General features: G+C 53.6%; 1 protein-coding gene across 5 annotated transcripts in view; it reads left to right on the top strand.

Moving 5' to 3' along the window:
* The window catches only part of PIAS3 (protein inhibitor of activated STAT 3), a 42,870-nt gene that overhangs the window by 13,811 nt on the left and 5,400 nt on the right, over positions 1-23,659 (top strand). For 2 of the 5 annotated variants that reach the window (XM_044449125.1, XM_044449124.1), the window contains exons 2-12: positions 2,687-3,021; positions 7,698-8,163; positions 12,412-12,496; positions 14,362-14,412; positions 15,750-15,840; positions 16,579-16,713; positions 18,751-18,856; positions 19,148-19,221; positions 20,829-20,989; positions 21,387-21,523; positions 23,139-23,307. In XM_044449125.1, coding sequence (XP_044305060.1) covers positions 2,908-3,021; positions 7,698-8,163; positions 12,412-12,496; positions 14,362-14,412; positions 15,750-15,840; positions 16,579-16,713; positions 18,751-18,856; positions 19,148-19,221; positions 20,829-20,989; positions 21,387-21,523; positions 23,139-23,307 — 1,589 coding nt within the window. In that variant the 5' untranslated portion in view covers positions 2,687-2,907. The remainder of the gene's footprint in view (positions 1-2,686; positions 3,022-7,697; positions 8,164-12,411; positions 12,497-14,361; positions 14,413-15,749; positions 15,841-16,578; positions 16,714-18,750; positions 18,857-19,147; positions 19,222-20,828; positions 20,990-21,386; positions 21,524-23,138; positions 23,308-23,659) is intronic. The other 3 variants (XM_044449128.1, XM_044449127.1, XM_044449126.1) reach the window with 2 other exon arrangements.

Raw genomic sequence — 23,659 nt, 5'->3', positions numbered from 1 at the left:
TGCACAGGGAAGGCTCTTGCCCAGCCCAGTTTTGTTGATGTTGGCCCAGTTCACACAGTAAGGCAACTCAGATTCATTTGTGAGCGCAGCTGACCAGAACCTGGGGTCCTCTTTGGGGGTCCTTCGCCAAGGGCCCCTTCCGAAGGAAGTGCGGCAGGAGAAGGGCCTTTTTGGTTGTGGCACCCCATTGTGAAACGGGCTCATTTTGAAAGAGGTGTGTTGTTACTTTGTGTTCTTTTTGGTGCTGAATGGAGACCTTTTTCTTTTCCCAGCATTTTAGCAATCTAACTTTTCAAGTTCATTTTTATATATCCTCTTTTTAATGTACTGCTGCTATGCTTCTGTGCTGAATAATATTTATTATATTTCTACCCCACCCATCAATCCACAGACTCCCTGAGCAGTTTACAAAATCACAATTACAGTGTTATAAAGCACACATGATGAAAGCACAATGGTGCAGTTTGTAAATACAATAACACAATAATCCGCCCTCCACAGCCACAGCTTAGAAACATCGTGAGTCAGAAGGGGTATCCTGGGTCATCTAAAACAATCAGCTAACAGCTAAAGCAATCTCTGAAGTACAGTAAAATATAATCTAAGTATTAAAACATTGGTGCTGAAAGGAGGAAAGAGCAGGTGCCAAGTATATTTCCCTGGGGAGCTGATTCCACAGACGGGGTGTCACCACCGAGAAGGCCCCTCCTTGCTTCCTTTGCGGGGGGGGGGGTTCTATGAGAGGGACCTCTGGTGATGAGCTCAGGGTTTGGAGAGGCACATGCAGAAGGAGGCGTTCCTTCAGGTCATCCTCAAACCATTTAGGGCTTTCAGTGTTAATGATCGCTCTTTGAACCGTTCAGTCAGTAACCAGTGCAATTGATGGAGGACTGGTGGATGGGCTTGTGTCCGCCAGTCCCCGCGAGCAGCCTGGCTGCTCTCTTTCACTTCAGCTGTAGCCTCCGGACTGTTTTCAGAGGCAGCCCCACGTCGAGCAGTGACAACAGTTCAGACAAGGGGCTGCCAGAACTGCTGTGGCCGGGCCGGGCCGGGCCCTGCCCGCCAGATAGGGCCAGAGCTGGTAAATCAGCCTGAGCTGACGAAGGGTGCTCCTGGTCACCGAGCCCACCTGTGACTCCAGTGACAGTTCGGGATCTGCGTGTCGGAGCACCCCCAGACTACGAGCCCTGTCCTTTAGGGAGAGCACAGCCTCATCCAGGACAAGTTGGATATTTCCCAACTGGGCAGATGAGGCACCTGCCAACAGCATCTCCATCTTGTCTGGATGAGCCTCTGTTCATCCAGTCCGTTACCAGGCCCAGGCACTGATTCAGAACAACTGCTGCCTCACCTGGATTTTCTCACCTGGATGCGAAAGAGGCAGCGCTGAGTGTCATTTGCATATTGGTGACACTCTGGCCCATATACCTCCGGATAACACCCCTAGTGGTTTCATGTAGATGTTAAAGAGCATGGGAGATAAAATAGCAATTGCCATTGTGGTTTGGCACTCTCTCCCTCTCCCCCACCCTTGTGTGTGTGTGTTTAAAACATTTGCTGTTTTAACTTTTCTTAACCTCCCTGAGTGCCTCAGCTATTGGGTAGTATAAAATGAATTAAATAAAGAAATAATAAGTGTGCTGGCTCCTGTTTTCTGAAACAGGCCAGGAATGTGTATTGGCTTTTGGGGGTCCAATTATTTAAACCTAAACAACCCCAAATGGAAGCTTTGCATGTTGGGACACCAAACTAGGAACTGAGGATTCCTGGATCGTTTCTGCATTGTCAAGCAGAAAGGGCGAGCCGAGGGGAGTGAGCTCAGAGTTCCTCCTCATGCGTGACCCCAGGTTGCTGACCGGAGAGGACTTTCCAGGGTTTATATTGCAGCTCTCTCCAGCAGTTCTGGGGATTGGGCCTGAACCTGATGGGTGACTCACTCTTTTTGGACTCTTTTTGTAGGACTAGAAACTAATTTGAAGCACCACAATTCAGAGGATCTCTTGTACTGTGGCTTATTCCAGGGTTAGGGATGTGCTGTGTGGCTCCCGCCCCCAGTTCTTGGTATCACTGCTCCAGATTATTCTGGGCTAAGAGAATAAGTTACAAGTTGTTGCCGCTGCTGCTGTTTGTCTTAAAGCAAGGAGAGTTGTTCAGCAAATTGACAAATAACTTAGTTTCCCTCTCCAGCCAGGGGAAGAAAGTGTTTGTTTCCTTGACCAGGATGATTGGCGTCGTATAAATTTTCTGGCAGAAATAACCTTCTTTTACTGGGAGAAAAGAAAATGCCGGCTTATATTAGGAAAGCAGGAGTCTCCTCACACACCGTCCCAACCCTGTCCCTTGAGCCACTGGCCTTATATTTTGATCATGAGATGCTTACTGGTGTAGAAACAGAGTTCGTACGCATCTCATGGCCTGTGTGGATTCCAACTTTATGTTTTCCTGTGTCTGATTTCAAAACAATTCAGCTATTGTTAGGTGGGGCTTAGTATCAGTTGCAACTATGCTGATACTGATTTTTTTAGCTAGATGACTAACGAGGCTGTAAAAGTTCTACTTAAATGCTTTATTCTCATTTAAACGTGTCCAATTTCAGCTCCAAACCTGGACCGTTCCTAGCATTAGGTTTGATTCAGCAGGTCCCACATTTCTGATGACCTCTAATTTTAGTGGCTTCCCTTGACAGAAGGAAGAGGCCCAGGTTTGCCGGTCCAAGAAATGGTTTGAGAAGACAGGATCGTTGCCCTGGAGAGCTTACCGTCTGAAATGAAGGAAAGGCGAGAGAGAGAGTGATATTCTCTTCTTGTGTGTGTCCGTGTGGTGGTGGCAAGCCTCACGGGACGTGGGCGTAGGAGTGTGGAATTGTGTGAAAGACTTCACAGAAACAGGGTTTCGAGGGAGCACGAGATGGCAGCGCGCTGGTGTTCTGGAGGACGGCGCTGGGCCTACGGGGAGAAGTGTGGTGGCTTGGAAGGACTTGCGGCAGTGGAGCGTGTGGGGGTGGAAAGATCACAGGTGGAGGTGAGCACAGCCATGATGGGCTTCGAAGGTAATGCGCAGCTGTCGGTGGACTAAAATTTTCAGAGAGTCACTGCTTGGTTGGAATCGTTAGCAGGCTGGTTATGGGGACAAAAGCAACACTACTGGAGACTTCGAGGACGGAGACGCACGCCTGCAGGTGCCTTGGGCCCTCTGCGGCTTTGCGCTGTGCGTACGTCAGGCCCGTGGCTTGCCTGCACCTCACAGGAAAGGAGGCCGCTGAGGCGTCGTCTGGCACCCGAATGGTTAAGCTGCCGGCCCGCGACTGCACACAGACAGCAGGTGCCTCTCCCTGCGCTGTGCCGTCTTTGTGGGTGCCCGTCGAGAGCCTCCTTGAACCCAGCTCAGAGAACCGCCTGGGTTTCAGCATTTTCTCCGTGGCTCCCAGGCAAAGAGGACAAAGCCTTTGCTGTTCTGCCCTCTCTTCTCCCAGCACATGCCCATCGGGCACCAGCATGACCAGGCTCTTCCCGCGGCACAAGGGCCCTCTCCACCCCAGCCGCCTCTTCGGGCTTCCTGTGAAGCCTTTCCACTGAAATCGGGGGTGCGAGACCCTTCCCAGCAGCAGCTTCCCCCGGCTCCGTGCCGCTGCCGCCGAGGGAGAATCTCTTTTTCTGATCAGCAGCTGATGGAAAATTTCTGCCACTCAGCGCTGAAAATTGCTCCCTTTCTTGGTGCCCAGCCTGGGAGGCCCTACTCGGCTGCTGGTTTGATTGGCACCTTTCGCTGTTGGGGAGAGGGAGGGGCCTCCGCCTGCTTCCTCATTAGCCTTGGTAGAGTTGCGTTGCTGAGCCTTGATATTTGAGGCGTTTTAAGTGCTGCCGAGTGAGTTGGCCCTGTTTACTTCTGAGTAGGAATGCCTGGGGATGTCCTGCTCAATGGCGAAGGCCGGGCCTGTCTAAAGGCCCTCCGTGATTCTTCCCTGCTTATACCTGAGTGGACATGCAGCTTGCCCGGCTGCTCTCGCTTACTTCGGAGTAGACACACGCTTTCCGTGGATGATGGAATCTGGCTGAGGAGCCCTCGATGAATCCCTTTCACTTTGGCCTGTTCCCACACCTTGGCCTTGGAAAGGCGCAGCGTGGTTCTCCAGAGACGGCATTCAGCCACTGTGCTGCACAGACTGCCTTGGAAGCTCAGGTCTGCCCTTTTGAGGCCAGAGGAGCCTGGCATCTGCAGCCTAGGATGGGGTTTAGACATAGAAAAACATAGAAACAGAGCGAGTCAGAAGGGACCTCCTGGGCCATCTAGTCTGACCCCCGGCTCCGCTGACAGCATGCCCACCATGTGCATGTCCAGCCTGTCCTTGAACACCCACATTGATGGGGCCTCAACGACCTCCCATGGACGCCCATTCCACACCCTCAGGGTCCTAACCGTCAGGAGGTACTTCCTGGCAGCCACCCTAAATCTTGGTTCCCTGAGCATTGCTCCATTAGAACCGTCCCTGCCCTCCACTGCAGGGGAAAAAAGGTCATGATCCACCTCTGAGTGACACCCCCTCACGTACCTGTGTGTTGCTAACAGGTCCCCTCGGAGTCTCCTCTCCTCAGGGCTGCAGCGAGCCAGCTCCCTCGGTCTTGCCTCACACGGCTTACCCTGCAAAGAAAGCCAGTGTTACTCAGTGGCTAGAGCGCTGGTGTGGGGCTTGGGAAAGGGGACTCAGGGATAGAAGAGGGCCTGCCATCGTCTGTGGCCTGATCCTGCTGACAGGATCTGTTGCGGATTGAACTCGGGGCCCTCTGCGTGCACAGCAAGGGCTCCATCGCTGAGCTCCGGGGACCAGCTCTGTGGAAATGGGACTTCGGAAGGCAGGGAGGAGTGGGGCGCCCCGACTCCCTGGCATGGCCGAATGCTTCTTGGGCATGCGCTGCAGCAGAGGTCTGTTGGTGCACCCCCGGCCCCCGCCTTGCGTAATGGGAAGCAGGCAGCAGCCGTGGTGAGGCCGTCGGAGAGGCAAGGTTGGCAAGAGATGTAACATTCCCAGACATTTTGAAGCTGTGGGCAAGAAACCAGGGGTGTCTGCAGCAGGAGGAAAATGGGGTAGAGAGTGCGTGTGCGTGCAGCCCCGTCTGGATAAAGCTAGACCTGCTCCACTGCTTTAATAACATTTGCTTTATATAACTTGGCTCATAGTGATGGTTAAAAATATAAATGGCTTCATTAAAAAAAAAAAAGAACAGGCATACCCAGAGTTAACTGAGAAGGAGTTCTTGTCCTTTGGAAAAATAGGGAGGAAATACAAGCCATGAATATGGTAGTAAACAAAGGAAGAATTACTTCTCTGGGCTTTAAAACATGCTCTCGGTGATGATGCTGGGCAGGAAGAGGCGAAATGTTGGTTTCTGGAGGTCAGAAACACAGAAAATAACCCTCTTGTAATGTATTTGTGCATATTTAGTTACACTTCATAATATTACTGAAGCGCTTACTCTTATTTTATCTATGCGCACAGAGGCAGGATGGTCCCGTGGTCACAGAGAGCCTCTGCGACAGCCATTGGGTTATTTGGAGTTGCGGGTTTGAGACCAAAGCTGGGACCATGAGCCCAGAGGGGACTCTGCCTCCCTTAACCGGCTGCTTCTTCAAGGTCACGGCAGTGACCTTGACAGAGAGCTTGAGTCGGCGGCGAGGAGGGAAAACGCCCCTGCCAAGACGAGGCGTCCTAGTGGCACTCGAGCCGCCTTCCCTTGGCTGCCAGAGGTAGCACTTCGCAGAAGCCGGACATCTTAAGCATCTTGCAGAGTGGTGAGCTCATGGAGGCAGCCAGCCTTATGCCACTATAATGATATAGTTAAGAAGTCTGTGGATTTATTGCCCTTTAAGGAGCTCAGGGTTGCAAGCGTGGCTCTTCCCTTCTCCATTTTATCTTCAAAGCAACCCTGTGAGTTTGGTTAGGTTAGGAGGGAAAGAGCCCTCGTGCCTAGGGAGCTTCATGGCTGAGCTGGGATTGAAGCCAGATCTCCCCAGGCTGAGTCCAGAGCTCTGCACCATCCTGGCTTATTGAGATTACTAGGTGCACTAATTAGACTCTGCCTAAAAGATCCGCCGTTTCTGCCTCTGAACTTTCAGGCTTAGCTTCTGGTACTTCTGGGAGATTTGCGTGTATTGAAACCTGCTGAGTTTGTTCCTTGATCCCGTGTCCGCATGTGAATATGCACAAAGACAGAGGAATCCAATGCAAGTGATGTCCAGCAGTTGCTTTGTACACAGACTTTGCTCCTGCCTTGCCCGAGCAGTGCCCGTAACATGGCTGTGCGCGGCTCTCCTGAAGATGCCGTGTTTTCATCGGCTGCTGAGAGAACCTTTCCAGCACCACGTGCTGCAGGGTCAGCTGCCCAGTCAAGAGCGGTGATGCTGTGGGCTTTGTAGCCGAGACGTTTGCAGCAGTGTGGACAGACCCTGTAGCTCATCGTTTGAAAGCAGTGCTTTTAAAAAGCATTTATTGGGTTGGTTGGTTTGTTTAAAGCTTTTCTGTTACCGCCCTCTTTCCAAGAGTCTCAGGACAGTCTTGCAATAAAAGAAAGTCAAGCACAGCATCATCTTCTGTAAAGTCCCAATTAAAACAATAATTTAAACCTTAACATATTGGGAAAATAAAAAGGTTTTGGCCTGGTGCTGAAAAGAATAAAGTGTTGGTGCCAGACAAACCTCTCTGGGGAGGATAGTCTGGTTCATGTAGAAGCCTAGAGTAGTGTGGGGTAAGAGGGAACAGCAGCAACAGCGTTTCTATACTGCTGAAGCTCTCTGGATGGTCCCCAACATTTTAAGTCACACATCACAACAATCCAGGATTGTGGAGAGATTTGAAGGAGCAGTTTCTCTCTCGAGACTCCCCCTCCTTCTTTTGCTTCCCTAGGCAGCCCCCCTCCATATCGACGCCCATGGGCTCCCCTGCGCAGGCAGTGTCACAGTTCTCACGCCCACCGTGTCTGTGCCCTTGTAGGTAGATTCCATGCTTTGTTTTCCATTGCACGAGGATCTAGTGCCCCCCCCATCCCCAGTATTTGAGCACCTCTTGGGATCTTTCCAATAGAAAACAAAACAAAGATGAGAGTTCACATTCCCAACTGCATAACAACTTAGTTTTCATGGCAGGGCGCATTCTTTAGAGCTGCACAGCCGTCCCTCTGCATGTCGGAATGAGCCCTGCGGTAGAGCAGAATCTCCCCCCCGCCCCCACTGCTCCGACTGCTGGAAACCCCTTTGGGCTTTGAGACACCTTTGAGATGTCGCCAGGTGCTCACATCTGTTCAGGCTCCTTGGTGACCTCTTGAGAAGCACCGCCTCGTTTTCGAGCACTGGAAGGCCATGAGCCGATTGCTGGTCGCCTTCATGGTCGCCAACATTTCTAGCCTGGCGAGACAGGAAGGGCATCCTTGTCTGTACCTGGCTAAGGTCAGAGGCCTCAAGATCTCCCTTCAGTTGTGTGTGTGTCTCTCTCTCCCTTACCCCCAGTCCTTGCACTTAGGGGAGGTGCACATCCTTTTCATTGCAGGTGTGAAGTGCAGGTTGTGTGTCTGGATTCTGGGTGTTGATGTGATCTGATGTCCGTAGTGTCAGAGGCACCTCATCCCAGTGGCCTGTTCTGGCCATCGGGGCTCTGAACCTGTAAGCGCCTCACAGCACCCGTCTCTCTTCTCCTTTTTCCCTTCCAGCACATGGTGATGAGCTTTAGGGTGTCCGAGCTCCAAGTGCTCCTGGGTTTCGCTGGCAGAAACAAGAGTGGGCGAAAGCACGAGTTGCTCACCAAGGCTTTGCAGCTGCTGAAGTCTGGCTGCAGTCCAGCAGTCCAGATGAAAATCAAGGAGCTGTACCGGCGGCGGTTTCCCCGAAAGATCCTCACCCCTTCGGACTTATCCATGCTGCACCTCCAGGCGGGACAGCTGCCTTCGGCCACAGCGCTGACCCAGGGCGCCATGTGCCACCTCCCCTACGACAACGGATCCGTGGCCTCCGCCGTGCCCGCCGGCATGTTGCCCCCGGTGCCGATGTTGGGGCCCAAGCATGAGACAGATGTTCCGCACCTGTCGCCGCCCATCCACCCAGTCCATCCGGATGTTAAAATGAGGCGGCTGCCCTTCTATGACGTCTACGATGAGCTCATTAAACCCACCACTCTGGGTAAGTTCTCTGAGCTTCTGCTTAGAACTGCCAAGGTCTCTTTCAACTGCCCCCTTGTCTTTGCTGCAGTTACATCTTGTAATTATTTTAAGGTTGCTGCTTCAGTAATGACAGTGATGTGTCCTTATTTGGAAACAAGGGGATTTCTGCCTTGGGCATGTATGCTGGGCCAGGGAAATTAGCTATAATTTTCCATTATGCTTGATTCAAGGAGCATAAATGGTCTGCGCTGAAACAGGCCACAGATCTGTTCAGGTTTTATTGCTGTACACATTTACTTGGGAGTAAGCCCTGCTGAACCTGGTGGCACTTCCGTCAAGGTCAGGGCTTCAGGGTTGCGCCGTGCGTCTACCACCCCGTTTCCAGCAGTGTCAGATGCAACACTGGCTTGTGTTTGTGCAGCAATCATGCTCCGGCTTTGCATGCCCTGTGTTTTATGACTTCAGTCATCCAGTGTGAGGTGAGCTCCTGTGTAGAGACAGTAGACGACCTAGAGAGACATGGTTGGAACAGGTGCGTGGTCTGAATGGGGGCATCCTCCTCCCCGGTCAGCTCTCTCCCAGGGCTGAACTCCGGTTCCAGATCCCTGTCTCGCGGTGCCGCTTGATTGCATCTGAAAATACCATGTGTGTTCAGTTGCTTTTAAAGTTTATTTGTTGCACCCCAACGACTGTCACCCTTGCAGTTGTCAAAAATCTGCCATTGTAATCTTATAACAATAAGTGATCAGATCCATCCCCAATAGGCTGGTGTGCTGAACATCAGGCGTCAACAGCAAAGGCAGTATGGTGTACTGGTTAGGATATCGACCTAGGACTGGGGATCCTGGTTCAGATACTCAGCTGGCCACGTAAATTTTGTTGGGGCACTTTAGGCCAGGTGTCCCAATAGGAGCTTCTGTGAGAGGGTCCCCAAGTAGCACCCACAAAGCTTTTTCATTTTATTTAATATATGTACCTGGATTTCTATATATCAATAGCAAAAAATGCATACAAAATGCCATACAACTTTTGAACAACTTTAAACCACAAAGCAAATATCCTAATAAGCATCCATTTGAAAGTTGCTTCTGTATGCTGCCCGTTCAGATATTCAGAGTGCTGCGGCTTGATCTTGAGTATTATAGGGGGTGAGTGCTTGGCCTTTCTAAGTTGTACTATCAGTCTTTTAGCAATTAAAATAATCCAGTGAATTTAGTTAATTTCCATAAATCAAGTACATAATTTTTAAAAGCATTGCCATAAGTGAATATTAAGGACTGTTTCAGCACAAAATTGATCTGTGTGACAACCTCCTCCCCGAAAAAAGCAGCCGCTGGCTATTGCCAGAGCATGTGTTTGAAAAAGCATTAGCTGCATTCACCCCCAGAAACTAGCCAAATTAGACGCTCCCTGATTCCAGTTGGGTGGGCTTCTGTTTCTGTGAACTTTGTGAGGGCCTCGTCAGTTTAACAGACTTGCAGCGGTAGCTCTGCATGGTGGGAAGTAGGCGTGTGTGGGCCTCGGAACGTTAATAATAATAATAATAATAATAATAATAATAATAATAATATAAAATGTCTGTCAGAGGTGAAGACGGATCCCAAGCTCAGAGTCCCAGATGGAGGACTGTTGTTGTTGTTAGTCGCGAAGTCATGTCCAACGCATCGCAACCCCATGGACAACATTCCTCCAGGCTTTCCTGTCCTCCACCATCCCCAGCGTCCACTTAAGACTGCTTCAGTGACCCCATCCAGCCACCTCATCCTCTGCCGTCCCCTTCTTCTTTTGCCATATTATTCCCAGCATCAAGCTCCTCTCCAGGGAGTCCTTCCTTCTCATTAGGTGGCCAAAGTATTGGAGTTTCATCTTCAGGATCTGGCCTTCCAAAGAGCAGTCAGGGTTGATCTCCTCTAGGACTGACTGGTTTGATCTCCTTGCAGTTCGAGGGACTCTCAGGAGTCTCCGCCAGCACCACAATTCAAAGGCCTCAATCCTTTGGCGCTCAGCCTTCCTTATGGTCCAGCTTTCACAGCCATACATTGCAACTGGGAAAACCAGAGCCTTGACTATACGCACTTTTGTTGGCAGGGTGATGTCTCTACTTTTTAGTATGCTGTCTAGATTTGCCATAGCTTTCCTCCCGAGGAGCAAGCGTCTTTTAATTGCTTGACTGCAGTCCCCATCTGCGGTGATCTTGGAGCCCAGGAAAATAAAACCTGTCACTACCTCCATTTCTTCCCCATCTATTTGCCAGGAAGTGAGTGGACCAGATGCCATGATCTTAGATTTCTTAATGTTGAGTTTCAAGCCAACTTTTGCTCTCTCTTCCTTCACCTGCATCAAGAGGCTCTTTAGTTCCTCTTCACTTTCTGCCGTTAAGATGGAGGACTAGGACATCTCTTTTTCAACAGAAAGCTGCCATGTTTTAAGAACTTACCAAGGATTCCTGCTTTAGGGTGTGCAGGAAGATCAGAAACTGTCGTTTTCTGCTTTAGAACTTTGGGGGACTCTTAGTCAAAAGAAATCAGGTGCAAACTCTGGATTGATTTCTTGGTTTGTGGACTAACCATCAGTGGAGCCAGTGAGAGTCCAGGTACAATCAGAAGTGTAACATTTCATGAAATTGTGACGCCATTGAAAAAGCCTGTTTTTCCTGACCGTTTTGGGAGGGGGGAGCAAATTAGGGAAAATTGGAAAATATTCCATTACTTTTCAGTAATCTAGGACAGAATGGGGTTTCTAGGCAGACTGCTGGGCAATTCGCCGGAGACTCATAATTGTTTCTGGATGGCACAAGTCTGCCTGCTGCTGATAACATACAGGGCCAGGCCAGACCAGGCCCCCCGGGGGGGGGGGGCTGTTTGCCGGAGAATCAGCCTTTCCCAACAGTCCCCATACAAGTTGCAATATAAGAATGCGTTTCTGCATTTTCATGTGTTCTTTATCCCAAAAGACTCATCAAGTGGCTTCTGCACAATCAGTAATTCAAGGCAGTCTCCACCCGCACACGCTTTCAACCTAAAAAAGACGCAACACAAAAGCAACGGGCAGTGCAGGGAGGAGAACAGACCTTACGATTCCAATTCGGTATAGCCATGGATGCTTTCATTAAATCCTGGAATTTCATTAAATCCTGGCAACTCACTGAAATGAGCAAGTGCAGTGTACTCCTGTTTTGGGGAAGAGCCTGGACAAATTCGTATTTTGAAGGAGTACTTATGGGAAGCAGGATTGATCAGCTGCCTTTTCCAAATACTGTAGTTCTAGTCTAAAAAACGGCTACCTTACAAAGAGTTGGATCTTCTTTAAAGGTCAGTTTCCCAGTGACAAGACAAATGACCCTTTGTCTTTTTTTGACCCTTTTCTGCCCCCTGCCCAACCCAAAGAACCCTCCCTGGCAATGCAAAGGAAAGAGATCTCGCCAGTGCGTTCTTGCACTTGTGGAAGCAGGGTGAGCCCTCGCCCGTGTTCCTGGCAGAAGTGTGGGCTGCCGCTGCAGTGGCGTCCAGATGGCCACTCTTCCTGCTCGATTGGCCTTGGGCGCCGGGGCCAACAAAGACACCTGCAGGGTCCAGGCCGTGCCGGAATGTGTCTCTCTGCCCGGCCTCACATTCTTTAGATTCTTGGCCTGACAAAGAGAGAAGACCGATGCTGCCACGAGAGTTGGAAGGAAGCCACGGAGAATCGCAAGGGAGAGGATGCTTTTCATGCTAGGCACTGTACATTTTGCAACAATTTACCACACCCCCCCCCACAACTGTTTGGCCCAAGAAGGCTTAGAAAGATTGCTGTCCTCAGGCTTACTACTGAAACAGCACAAGACAAAAGGAAAGAGCGTGGGCGGGGAGGAAGAAAAAAGAGCAAAACTCAGGTGCCTCAGATCTTCCAGGCATTTTTCTAGACCTGTGGGGCTCGGTTGGACTCCCCCTTCCCATGAGAGGTATCCTGGGAAGTGGGGTGGATGCAGCCTCTCAGTGTCCTTTGGACCTCTGGCCACTAGGATGCAGCTGGAGTCAGTTGGGACCACGTGCTCCTTCTGGAAGGGAGGGGAGGATCGAGCGCCTCACGTGTGGTCAGAAGTGCTGCATGGCGCTGTGGGTTTCCCTGCACAGCCCTTCCTGCCGGCACGAGGCAAGCAGCTGCTCTGTCCTCTGCGAGCACATGGGGGGGGGGGGGGGGGGGCAGTCCACTGGGGTCCTGGTCCACTTGTGCTGAGCATCCTGCAGGCACTGATTGCTGCTTGGCCTCTTCCCGTCTCTCTCTGCAGCTTCCATGAACAGCCAGCGGTTCGAGGAAGCCCATTTCACCTTCGCCCTCACCCCGCAGCAGGTACAACAGATCCTCACGTCTCGGTAAGGGGACTCTCTTCTCCGTCTAGGCTGTGTGGGGAAAAAAGTGCTTTGAAAAACTCGAAAGCCAGGAGGTGTGAGCTGGTGCCTTTTGGATGTTGTGAACAGCAGCTCAGGGGCCCTTCTGCCCACTGGTTAGGCCCTCGGGTGGATGGGAGTTGTAGTCTCAAACCATCTGGAGCGTGCCGCATTATTTCTCTCCACCCTGAAGTGTCGGCAGAGCCGAGGCTGAGCGCAGACCTTGCGCAAAACCACAGCCAAGGCTGCCTCACTGGGTCGGTCAGCGGTCGGAGGCGAACGGCCCAGCTCTGCGCTCGGCTCACCCAGCAGGATCAGACGTCACGTACCAAGTGGTTTGTACTAGCCCTGGTTTTGTGGAATGTTGCAGCTGGCAACAGCAAAGTTGGGCGCTGGCGCTGGCTGCACCTTGGGGCTGCACCTTGAGGCAGGAGTGCTGAGCAAGGCGTGGTCAAGGAAGCACAGAAGCAGGAAGTAAACCCTCGTTGGAACGTTTTGACCAACTGCGCACAGGCTCTGGAGCGCCTTCCCCTGCCTGGGCCTGGCCGTGCGTTCTGACCAGCCTCAGAGGCCCTGCGTGGCCCCCCAGCCAAAGCCTTTAGCCTGGCAGGCGCTAGGGACGGGGCCTTCACACTGGCTGCCCCACGCCTCTGGAGTCCCACATGGCCCTGCCCCTGCTGGCTTAAAAAACAAACCAGCAGGCCCGGAAGTGCCCCTTCTGTTGTGAACCTGGGGTTTGAAAAGCGTCAGCAGCTGCCCCAGGGTGTGGAGCCGCAACTGGTGTCCGTGTGCCTGCCGCCTTGGGAGACCAGTGCCCCCCGTGGGGCAGGCCGAAGGTCCCCTGAAATCATGAATGGCGTCCAGGGCGCCAGTCCAGTGCTGACAGGGAACCACCTGCGGTTCGAGTGCAGGCCGGTAGTCGGAACATGTCCCCAAGAGAGCCACAGAGCTCTGTTCAGAAGCCCCGGTGGTGAGCTCGGCCCCCACCACGAGCGAAGCAAGGCAGGTGGGTGGGCTTTCCCCACAAGCTGCAGGCTGGGGCTGTGGGCAGGAGTGCAGGCAAGGAGCAGGGGCGCGGTCTGAGGCCCAGGCCTGCCTGCGCCCCGTCTTGCTTGCCACAGACACCGCCAGAGGCTCTTGCTGATGTGGATTCATCTGCGTCTTGGCAAGCCCAGCCGCCTCCCCCCCGGTGTTTGGGGTCTCAGCTCCAGTCACCATGGTCAGGCTTGCTGGGAGCTGACGTTCAGAACATCTGCAGGGCCCCAGTTGGGGAAGGTGGGCTTCGCCCCAATCCCATTTTAGAACTGACTTGCGCCTTTCAGGGCTTCCTGTTGCTTTATTTTTGTGCTGCACTTCGTTTTCCGTAGTCATCGGCCAACCCCGGGGTTCTAGGATAAAAAGCCACAAGTGGGGCAAGGATGCTCCCCCATCCCTGTGCACAGCTGCTAGAGCTGGGACAACCCCTCTCAGAATCCCCCCCCCACGCTTGGCCTGGTACCGCAAAGCCAAGCCAAGAAGAAGTCTGCAAATCTGTGGGGAGCCCCCGTTGCAAAGTGGGCCGGGGTGCCAGCAGCTCAGCCTAGGGAGCGTGGCAGGCTCCCATCCCTAGACAGGTTCCTCTCTCATCCCTGACGTCCGCCAGTCTCCATCTCTCTTGCAGCAGCTGTTCTGAGTTGCAGCATTCCGGGGCTGGCCCTTCCCAGGCTGCTGAGAGACTGGCCACAGTGGTAGGTGATGCTTCAGAAACTTCCCGCCCCCCGGCATGGCTGGAGGGCTCTGGGTCATGCTAGCATTCCCAAGAGTCCTGCCACGCTGACAGGTTTAAGCCCTTTCCCCTCTCTCTTTTGCAGTGATATCTTACCTGGTGCCAAATGCGATTACACCGTACAGGTGCAGTTAAGGTAAGCAGAAGCGAACTGATACTTTCGCACACTGTGAAGAGCAGGCAGGTGCACCCGCTTGTTTGGGCAGCGCCCTTGCGGCCGCTCTTCGTCTGCACACGCACAAGAAGCGGCCGTGCACAAGCTGAGAGGGCAGCCCCTGCTGTGGGTGCAGGCGGGTCTCCCCCAGCTGCCGGGGGCTTCTGCTGGCATGCATTCCCGGCCCACGTGGGGCCCCGTGTTTGGCGCCCCCTGCACGGCACGTGCGGTTGGGGACAGTTGGTGGGGAGTTTCCGACAGCCTAGCAGCACCCACGGTTCTCCCGGGGACGTTTGCATTCTCTAAAACCCAGGAGCGGAAAATGTGCAAACCTCTGTCTTTCCAGAAGCCCAGTTTGTAAAAAAAAGAAAAAGAAGGATGAATGGCCCGGAGAGAGGGGGGCATTTGATTTCAGCAGAGAACCTCAATCAGAAAGATGCAAGCAGGCAGGAAGCTCAGAGGGGAAAAGGCCAGGAAATCCAGGTGGATCTGAGGCAATGGAAATTATTAAAACCCCTGGACTCAAGGAAATGAGGCGAATGGAGGCGATTCCGTGCTCCAGAGGAGGGTTCGAGGGTTGCAGTCCTACTCCAGAGAAGTTTTCCAGCCCCAGGACTACTCTGAAACTTGCTCAGAAATGTTGGCCAGTGTATCTGAACAAGGGCTAATTGGAAGGAGGGCCACTGTTCTTGCAAACTGTCTGAAGACGCGGAATGACACGTGCGGCTGTCATTCTCCCCAGACCAGAAGCTCCTCCTGCCCCCCCGGCAGGCTACCAGGAGCCCCCACCAGGAGCACCTGGCATGGTGGCTTCCCCCTCCAGGCCTGCCCAGGGTTAGAACCAGCCTGTCCCTTGGCCTCTTCCTCCCCCTCCCGTCTTACTGCAGCCTGTTGCGGATGAGCAAGTGCGGAAAACCGACTCCACAAGCTGCCAGACGGCTCCCCGAGCTGCTTTGCCCGCATAACTTTTCTCCCACCCGTCCATCTTCATATGGCCCCTGACCTGGGAAAGCACCGCCGCCTCGAAAAGAAAGCTTTAGGGCCGCCTTCCGCAACCTTGTGTCAGCCTCGTGAACTGCAACACCAGAATTCCCGATTAGTGGCCGTGTTGGAGGGGAATTCTGGGTGCTGCGGTCCAAATGCCTCCGAAGGCCACTGGGTTGCGGACGGCTGCTTTGGGGTGGCTTCCTGTGCGTGGCTGGCCTGGGGTGGGCTGGGAGTTGTAGGGCGTTTCCCCCACAGAGGATTGTGCCTGTGCTTGTGGTTTTTGCCTGTGGGATCTTCCCATTAACCCTCCGGTCTCCTTTATGCCTCTGCAGGTTTTGTTTGTGCGAAACCAGCTGCCCACAAGAGGACTACTTTCCTCCCAATTTATTCGTCAAAATCAATGGGAAGCTCTGCCCTCTTCCTGTGAGTCCCCCCCCCCCCACTGCCCTGCCCCAGTCCCTTGGTGAAAACCGATCGCGGCCGCTTGGGAGATGCATAATTCAGTTTGCATGCACGGGACCCCAGGCACCACCCGCGACAGAGGGTATGCTAGGTGCTGCTCTGCCCTTTTCTTAAACCAAAAGACCCTGGACAGGGGTTTCCACTGACAGATGACAATCCTGTGCTAGTTGGAGCTGTGGTCTGCCTTGGGTAACCTGCCTGTGGCCCTCCAGATGCTTTGGTCTGCAGCCTCTGTCAGTCCTGGCTGGCATGGTCAATAGTGAGGGCCGAGCGGAGCCGTAGGCAGCTTCTGGGAGATGACAGGTTGCCGGGCAGCAATCCGAATCCACAGTCGGTCACTCCATCAAATTGCCTAACTGTTAAGGTGAAGAGGAACATCGGAGGAATTGTTATGCCTTTACCAGCACTGGGCAAAGCTGCTACAAATTTATTCGGTAGTTCTTCTCGTTAGTTATCTTGTTCGACCTGCCCAGAGCCTCCTGTGATGAGAGGGGAGGGGCAGCCAGGGACTTCTGTGAGGCTCTGGGGCCTCCTGGGCTTGGGGAAAGCGGCTCGTGCGGTACCATGTCGAATGGAGAACTTGACTGTGTGGCTGCGGCTGATGAATGGGTGGTCCACGCCCAGCATGGCTCCAGGTATGACTCACTGTGACGAACGGCCACGGTGGTTGACCCCGGATATCCTCTTCTGCTTCCACAGGGTTACCTGCCCCCCACGAAAAACGGTGCAGAGCCCAAGCGACCGAGCCGACCGATCAACATCACGCCTTTGGTGCGGCTGTCAGCCACGGTCCCCAATACAATAGTTGTGAACTGGTCCTCTGAGTTTGGCCGGGTAAGAGGGACTCAGTGGTGACATTCTCTTCCCTTCGCCCCAGCTGTGCTTGCTTGGAATTGCTCAACTATATTTTCTTTTTCTTTATTGATTTTTACAAATAGAAAAAAGAAGGTTCCATGGGACCTTACACAAATGTTTCATATAGTACTAAATGCAGGAAATTTCACAAAATCCTTACTATTCTACCAAATTTATGACTACAATTTTAACTTATTAATACTTAGAATTAAAAAATTAATTAATTCTTGATTAAAATTAATAATTATTACATAAATTGCTTTGACATGGATATCAAATAAATGATCATTCACCTTATACCTACAAACCCACCAACGTAGTAATTAATTTTTCTTTTTCCCCTTTAATTCCCCAATAGAACACTATCTCAATAAGAAAGTTAAATTCAGAGAACAAATCATTGTATACATAATACTTAAGACTGGCATATTTTCCATACTTTTAAATAGTAGCAAAGCAATTATATTGAAATTGCAATCCAATATGTTCTATTTTATCTCTCAATTGTTAAATAAAGTATTTATAATAGGCATTCCATTTATCATAAAATTCTTTAACATGTCCTCTGTTTGTAGCGGGTTAGTTTTGCTATCACTTGCATATTCAGCTAGCTCATTTTTCCAGTCTTCACTGGTTGGGCAATCTTCTGCTTTTCTTGACTCTTCTTTTCCATCCTAGAGTGGTTTTGCAGGTCAAAATGTCAGTCTTATTCTGCTAATAGCCTGAGCCCACACAATAGAACCCAAACGGAAGCAAAGGTGTCCCTCAGCAACCTCCGCAGGGGAGGGAGCTGTAGACTTTTATTGTTATTTGCTTAATGGATTGTTGTTGTAGTGTCGCATTTATGCCTCCTCATTCGCCTTTTATAAGGAAGCGAAGGTGGCTTAGTTGGTTTGCCGCTTCTCCGTTTTATCTTCGCAGCCGCCACCCTGTGAGTTAGGCCAGGCTGAGAGCGCCAGTGACTGGCCCAGTGTCACCCAGTAAACTTCACAGCCGAGTGGGGGCTAGAACCCCTGGCAGCCCTGCAGTGATGGCCACGGACAGCCCCTTCAAAGCACGCAAAGGGGCCTTGCTGTAGTGGCCAAGCCTTTTCGAAAAAGGCCGTTCTCCTAAGTTTTGCAAGTGTTTTCAAAAACCACGTTTCAGAAACAGATTTGGACTGCCTGTGCACAGTTGCGCTGGAGTGCTGGCTAGCTGCTGCTTATGAATGAATGAAGGAAGGAAGGAAGGAAGGAAGGAAGGAAGGAAGGAAGGAAGGAAGGAAGGAAGGAATGGATGATCCTCGCATGCTGCCTCCCAGCCCACGGGCTCTCTGGGCGGCTCAGAAACACGAAGGACTGCCTGGGCATCCCTGGGGCAGCTGTCCCCGGTGGTTGTGCCGGGGGCCTTGGCAGCTGCTGGGCATTTCCCACTGCGGGACCAGTGCGCTGGCTTCAGATAACACAGCGACTCATCCTGGGTGAAGCCATTCCTTTAAAGCATGCCCGCCCCCCTGCCCCCCCTGGCAGACGAGCCACTGTGGATAGCCTGGGCTGGGTTATGATGATGTGACCAAGTCTGTGGCTTGATTGTGGTTAAACAATGCACAGTTATCACACTCCTAGTTCTTGGATTAGCGGTGAGTTGTTTAACCCATGAAGAGTCTCTGGCTTCTCATGTCACAAAATAACCTTTGATTGAGCTGCCTGGAGCTGCCTATTGAAAATGGCAGCTATGGACCACCTGGCAAACCCCAAGTTTAATCCACAAGTTGCTGCTGCTCCATGCAGCCGGTCCGGTATCTTGGTTCTTGCTTCAGTGGCGTTTCATCAGTGCAGGTATGATATTCAAGGGAAGCAGCTTAGCCCTCCAGTGGGTCCTTTTAATATCTGCAGTGGAATGTTTGGGAGCAGTCCATGACATCGCAGTAGCTCAGCTGATAGCGGGCAAGAACAAGGACTTGGTTTGTCACATTTAAAAATGAATCTATCCGTTGCTCTGCATACCCCTAAATAACATGGGCTTCTTTTCCCCTAGAATTATTCCCTGTCTGTTTACCTGGTGAAGCAGCTGACGTCAGTGACATTGCTCCAGAAACTGAGGGCCAAGGGAATCCGGAACCCAGATCATTCACGAGCCCTGAGTGAGTCTAAGCCCTTGAGCGTCTTTCCGGCTGGTCAAGGGTGTGTGTGATTTGTCCTGGAATCCAAGGGTTGGATCGCATGGTAGTTTTTCACTAGCAAGGAAGCAGATGTTTGCTGATACTCAGTTCCGTGGCCATTCAAGGCCTTGAACACCAAAAGTGTCTTTCCAGCATCTTCTTCCACAGATACGTTCAGTCAGTGCCGTACTGCACGCCAGCTGTGTGGTTTGGCCTCTCCCCCAGCATGTGCTCTAATACTGAGAAGTATTTGTTTCTTCCTTCCACCTTCAGTCAAAGAGAAACTGACAGCCGACCCCGACAGCGAGATTGCCACAACAAGTTTGCGAGTTTCACTCATGTGCCCGGTACGTCTGCAGCTTGGGCTGCTTCTTCTGTCTCCTTTTTACTATGGATCCTTGGTCTTCTTTTTAAAGGTCTGTCACTAAGGACATGCAGAACCACAAGAAAGTCACTCCTCTGCCTCAAATATAAGAACCTTTTGGTGCAAAAATTCAGTTTATAAGCCACTTTCTACCCAAATTCAGATTTGGATACTTTGGTGATTTGCGCCTTGAGGTATAAGGCTGCCCCCACCTCCCCCGGTGTAAAACCATGAGATATCTCTGCATTGATCTTTGCAATGCAGTAGGCTTAATTGGCAAGGTTTTGTTCCAGCTTCCTGTCAACAATTCCTTTTGGTTCTCAGAAGAGCCAGTGTTTTCCTTCCCTTAACACAAGTAAATATCATTGTGAAAAGTCTAGCCCAGCACCTTCTTCTTCCTCGAGCATGGATTGTCCACACTGGCTCCCGAGGGGTAGTCAGTCAGTCTTTGGAGATGCATTTCAGTCTTTAAGAACAGGGGACAACTGTGCAAAAGTCAGGAAACCAGCAGCTGATCAAGAGCCTGGGAAAAGGGGGGTGCCACTCTTTGGAGTGCCCCTGAAGGCCACACTGGGGTTCAGTCAGAGGTTCCCTGACTTGCTTGATAGAAAAACACGCCTTTTCTCAAGAAAGCTCCAGGCTCTCCAGAACTTCTAGTCCGCTCTTTCTGTCACTATCAGCGTGTTCCCTTTGGGAGTGTCCACGCAGGAAGCCACGTCGCCAGCGATAGCTGCGTGAACTCCGGCACGTGGGGCACGCTGTGGAAAGTGCAGGGCCTACACGGGCCGTGTCCTTTGCTCGCTGCCTCTGAGTAAGGGAAAGGGGGGTGGTGTTGAGTCCAGACCCTGAGCAGGGACTTGCCTGATGCCTGAATAATCACGGGGTGGGGGGGTTAATTTGTGATGACATTGTGGTTGTACTCAGTTTTGGACTGAATAATTTTTGATTAAAAATTGCCAGATTAAACTGCATATACCAGGTTAAACTATTGGCCCGCGTGGCTTTAAATTTGGGCTTTGTTTCGACAGGAACACAAGATCTTTAGCGTTTAAGTCCATCATTCCTGATCTTGTGCCTTGTGGTGGCCATACTGGCTAGGGATGATGGGCATTGTAGTTCAGCTCATCTGCGAGCATCTGTTTGGGATGGGCAGAGGGCAGTACATCACCTGAAATGTTTGACAGGGATAAGCACTCCTGCCCCCCCATTACCCCCCCCCCACCATGAACCAAGAAGACGCTTAAAAATAGCACCTGCCACAGCGACGGAATGCTGAAAAATCGGATCTTGTTTCTTACGGAGCACCAACATGGTTAAATTCAGCCCGAGAACAAGCGGAATCGTTCCCTTCAGCACGGTGGAGTGGTTTGCTGCTGAATTTTAATGACACACCAGCAAATCCTGCCTGACCTTAGTCAGGTGTTTTGTGTGTGGGGGGGCGGTGCGATGAGGAGGGGCCCATGTGGCCCTCGGTCCTCCGGAGGTCGCCTGCCCTGCCCTGGGGACTCCGGCGGCAGGAGCCGTATCCATGGGATCCCCACCCTTCCCAGCTGCCTCACTTCCCCCCGTGTTCTTTCCCTTCCTGCTAAGCTGGGCAAGATGAGGCTGATCGTCCCCTGCCGAGCGTTCACCTGCACGCACCTGCAGTGCTTCGACGCCGCACTTTACCTTCAGATGAACGAGAAGAAGCCGACGTGGACCTGCCCTGTCTGCGACAAGAAGGCCCCCTACGAGGCCCTGATCATCGATGGGTAATGCTGGGGGGGGGGCGCCCCCCCCATTCCCCTCCCCTTGCCAGCCCACCCTTTCCCCTCTGTGCCACGCCGGCGTCTGGGGCTTCCCGCCATGCCTTGGAGCGCTCCATGTCGATCCAGCAGCTGCCCCTTTTTCTTTCCAGCCGTGTCCTGGAGAAGTGCCGGTCACGGCAGGCAGGCCGAAAGGGCCGTCTGCAGCCACTCGTGCCCTCTGGGTCCTGCCAGGGCTCCTGGGCCTCAGCAGCTGCCCCAGTGAGCTGGGAGGGGGGAAGAGGGCAGTACGCCCCCCCGCAGAGTGAGAAGGGGCTTCCCAAAGGGCCCCTGGGCCTGCCCCTTCCCCCGGAGACCGAGCCCTGAGGCCAGGCTCCCCCTTCGTCCCCGCCCACCCCCACAGGTTGTTCATGGAGATCCTGAACTCCGTCACGGATTGTGACGAGATCCAGTTCATGGAGGACGGCTCCTGGTGCCCCATGAAGCCCAAGAAAGAGAACCAGGAGGTTTGCCAGCCGTCTGCCTACAACGGCCTGGAAGGTAGGCGAGGGGCGCGTGGCCGGTGGCTGCTGCTTTGCTGTGGCGCTGGGGCTGTGCCGGGGAAGGGGGGCGGCCTTCTGCGGCGGGGGGGGCGCTTGCTGGGCAGGGGAGCGTGCCTGCTTGAGGCAGAGGTCTTCCGGGAGCCACTTGGGTGGGGGGCTGGAGCCTCCACAGCTGAAATGAAAGGAAGACCCCTGGTGGACACGGAACCAGAAGGGTGCTCTTGTCTCCGGGCCCTTGGGGAGGATGAGTGCGAGCCCGTTTCCTCCCCGCGGCTTTTCACACCCCTAGGTGCTTTTTTCCCAGGAGCAACCCTGGCAAAGCGACTCGGGCAGCACCATCGGGGGCCAGCCTTGGTTTGTCACTCTTCTTTGTGCTCCAGAAGTGTACACTTGCTTTCCTTTTCTAGAAGCTTAAGCCCAGCACAGAATGAAAACGAAAACAAAAACAAAACAGACGCATATTTGTGCACCTCGCGTGTTCTAGTCAAACAAGCGAGGAGCTCGTGGCCGCGTGCTGCTTGCGCAGCCTGACAGGGCGGTCAGTAACTCTCAGAGAGAAGCTCGCTTCCCACAGATTTCTGAGAAAAGACTGAAAGGAATGAAGGTGCAGAGGAGTGGCAGGCCAGCTGTTGGCGCTGGGGGGGGGGGGGGGGGGGGGGTCCTGCCGGGGGGGCAGGCATGAGGGGCCGGCGAGGGGCCCGGCCCCTGCGGGTCATTCGTGAAGCACCCGGCCCACCGCGGCTGGTCGCCGGGGTGGGCGGGCGTCTGTGCGAACCAGCCCGGTGTGTTTCCGTATCGAGCAGAAATCGGCACTCGGCGCCCCTCGTCCTTTCCACTCTGGTGGATGCGCCTCCTGGTGCTCTGGGCGTGAGGCGCTCCCTCGGCGCCTGCAAAGCCCCTTCGGGGCCCTGGAAGGAGGGTCTGCCACGACCCACCGGGTTCCTCGCCGGGGGGGCCAGCGGTGTGCGGCAGAGGCAGAAATGCCACGCGGGCGCCTTCCACGGGCCGTCCTGTGTTGGCCAGGCTTTCGAGCCACGGGGCTGGGTCTTGCTGCCCACCCCTAGGGGCTCTGAGGAGCGGAAGCGGCCGGAGGGAACGCTCCTGCTGGGCACTTGCCCCGGGGGCGGGGGGCTTGCCCACTGCTGCTCCAGAGGACTCTGAGGAGCCTTGGGGGGCACTGGTGGATCCAGCCGCTGGCCCGGCGTTCTGTTCCGAAGTGGCCGCCTTCGTGGTGCGGAGCTCGGCCTCAGGGCAGCAGGCCCCCCACTGCCCCGCCGGACCCCAGCTCCCTGGTCAGAGGCGTGTGCTCGGAAGCGCTGCTGGGGTGCTCGGGCCGCTTCTAGGATAGCAGAGTGGGAGGGGCCGAGGCGGCCACTGGGTCCAGCCCCCGCTCGGCATGCGGCCCCAGCCTTGCCTTCCTTGGCGCCTTTTCCCGTCCCTCAGAGCTTGGCTCGTGCTCGTTGCCCCTTTCTGCGGCTGGGAGCACCCACCTCCCCCTTTCTGACCTTTCGTCGGCTCCGTGTCCAAGTCGGGGGCCCAGCCGTGGCATGGAAGGCGCTTGCTGGCAGCCCGGCTCGGCCCCAGCAGCCCCTCTCTCTCTCTCTCACTCACAGCTTCCCTGTTCACAGTGGGCTCTGACGGGAAGCCGCTGGCCGAAAGCAAGAAGAAAGTGGAAGTCATTGACCTCACGCTGGACAGCTCTTCGGACGAGGAGGAGCCCCCGGCCAAGAAGCAGTTTCCGGTCACCACCGCAGCCATCCCAGCAGCCGCGGGGCCCAAGGGGTAGGGGGCAGCTGCCCTTCGCCTGCTCCCCTCCTGCAGACAGCTTGCAGGCCACCTCGCAGGCAGGGGCGAGAGACGGGATGGGCGAGGGATCCCTTTCGGGGCTCCCTGGGCTGCCCAGCCTGCCTTCTCGCATCTGCCAGTCCCGCCTCCTGGTGGAGCTTCTTGTGGCGCTCGCCCGGACGTGACCCTGACCCTGACCCCTCTGCGGCACACGCAGCGTGCAGCCCGCCCACTGCATTGCGCGTGACGCCGAGGAAGGCTGCCGGTTGTTGGCCGGCGCCCGGGAGGGCCAGCAGATTTCCTCCTGGCTCAGCTCGCTTTCCGAGGGGGCCGAGTCACTTTGTGAATC

Source organism: Varanus komodoensis, unplaced genomic scaffold (genome assembly GCF_004798865.1).
Source record: "Varanus komodoensis strain SLA01 unplaced genomic scaffold, ASM479886v1 scaffold57, whole genome shotgun sequence".
NCBI classification, from domain to species: domain Eukaryota; kingdom Metazoa; phylum Chordata; class Lepidosauria; order Squamata; family Varanidae; genus Varanus; species Varanus komodoensis.
Note: the sequence above shows the minus strand (reverse complement) of the source record. Positions and strands in the feature narration are given on the sequence as shown.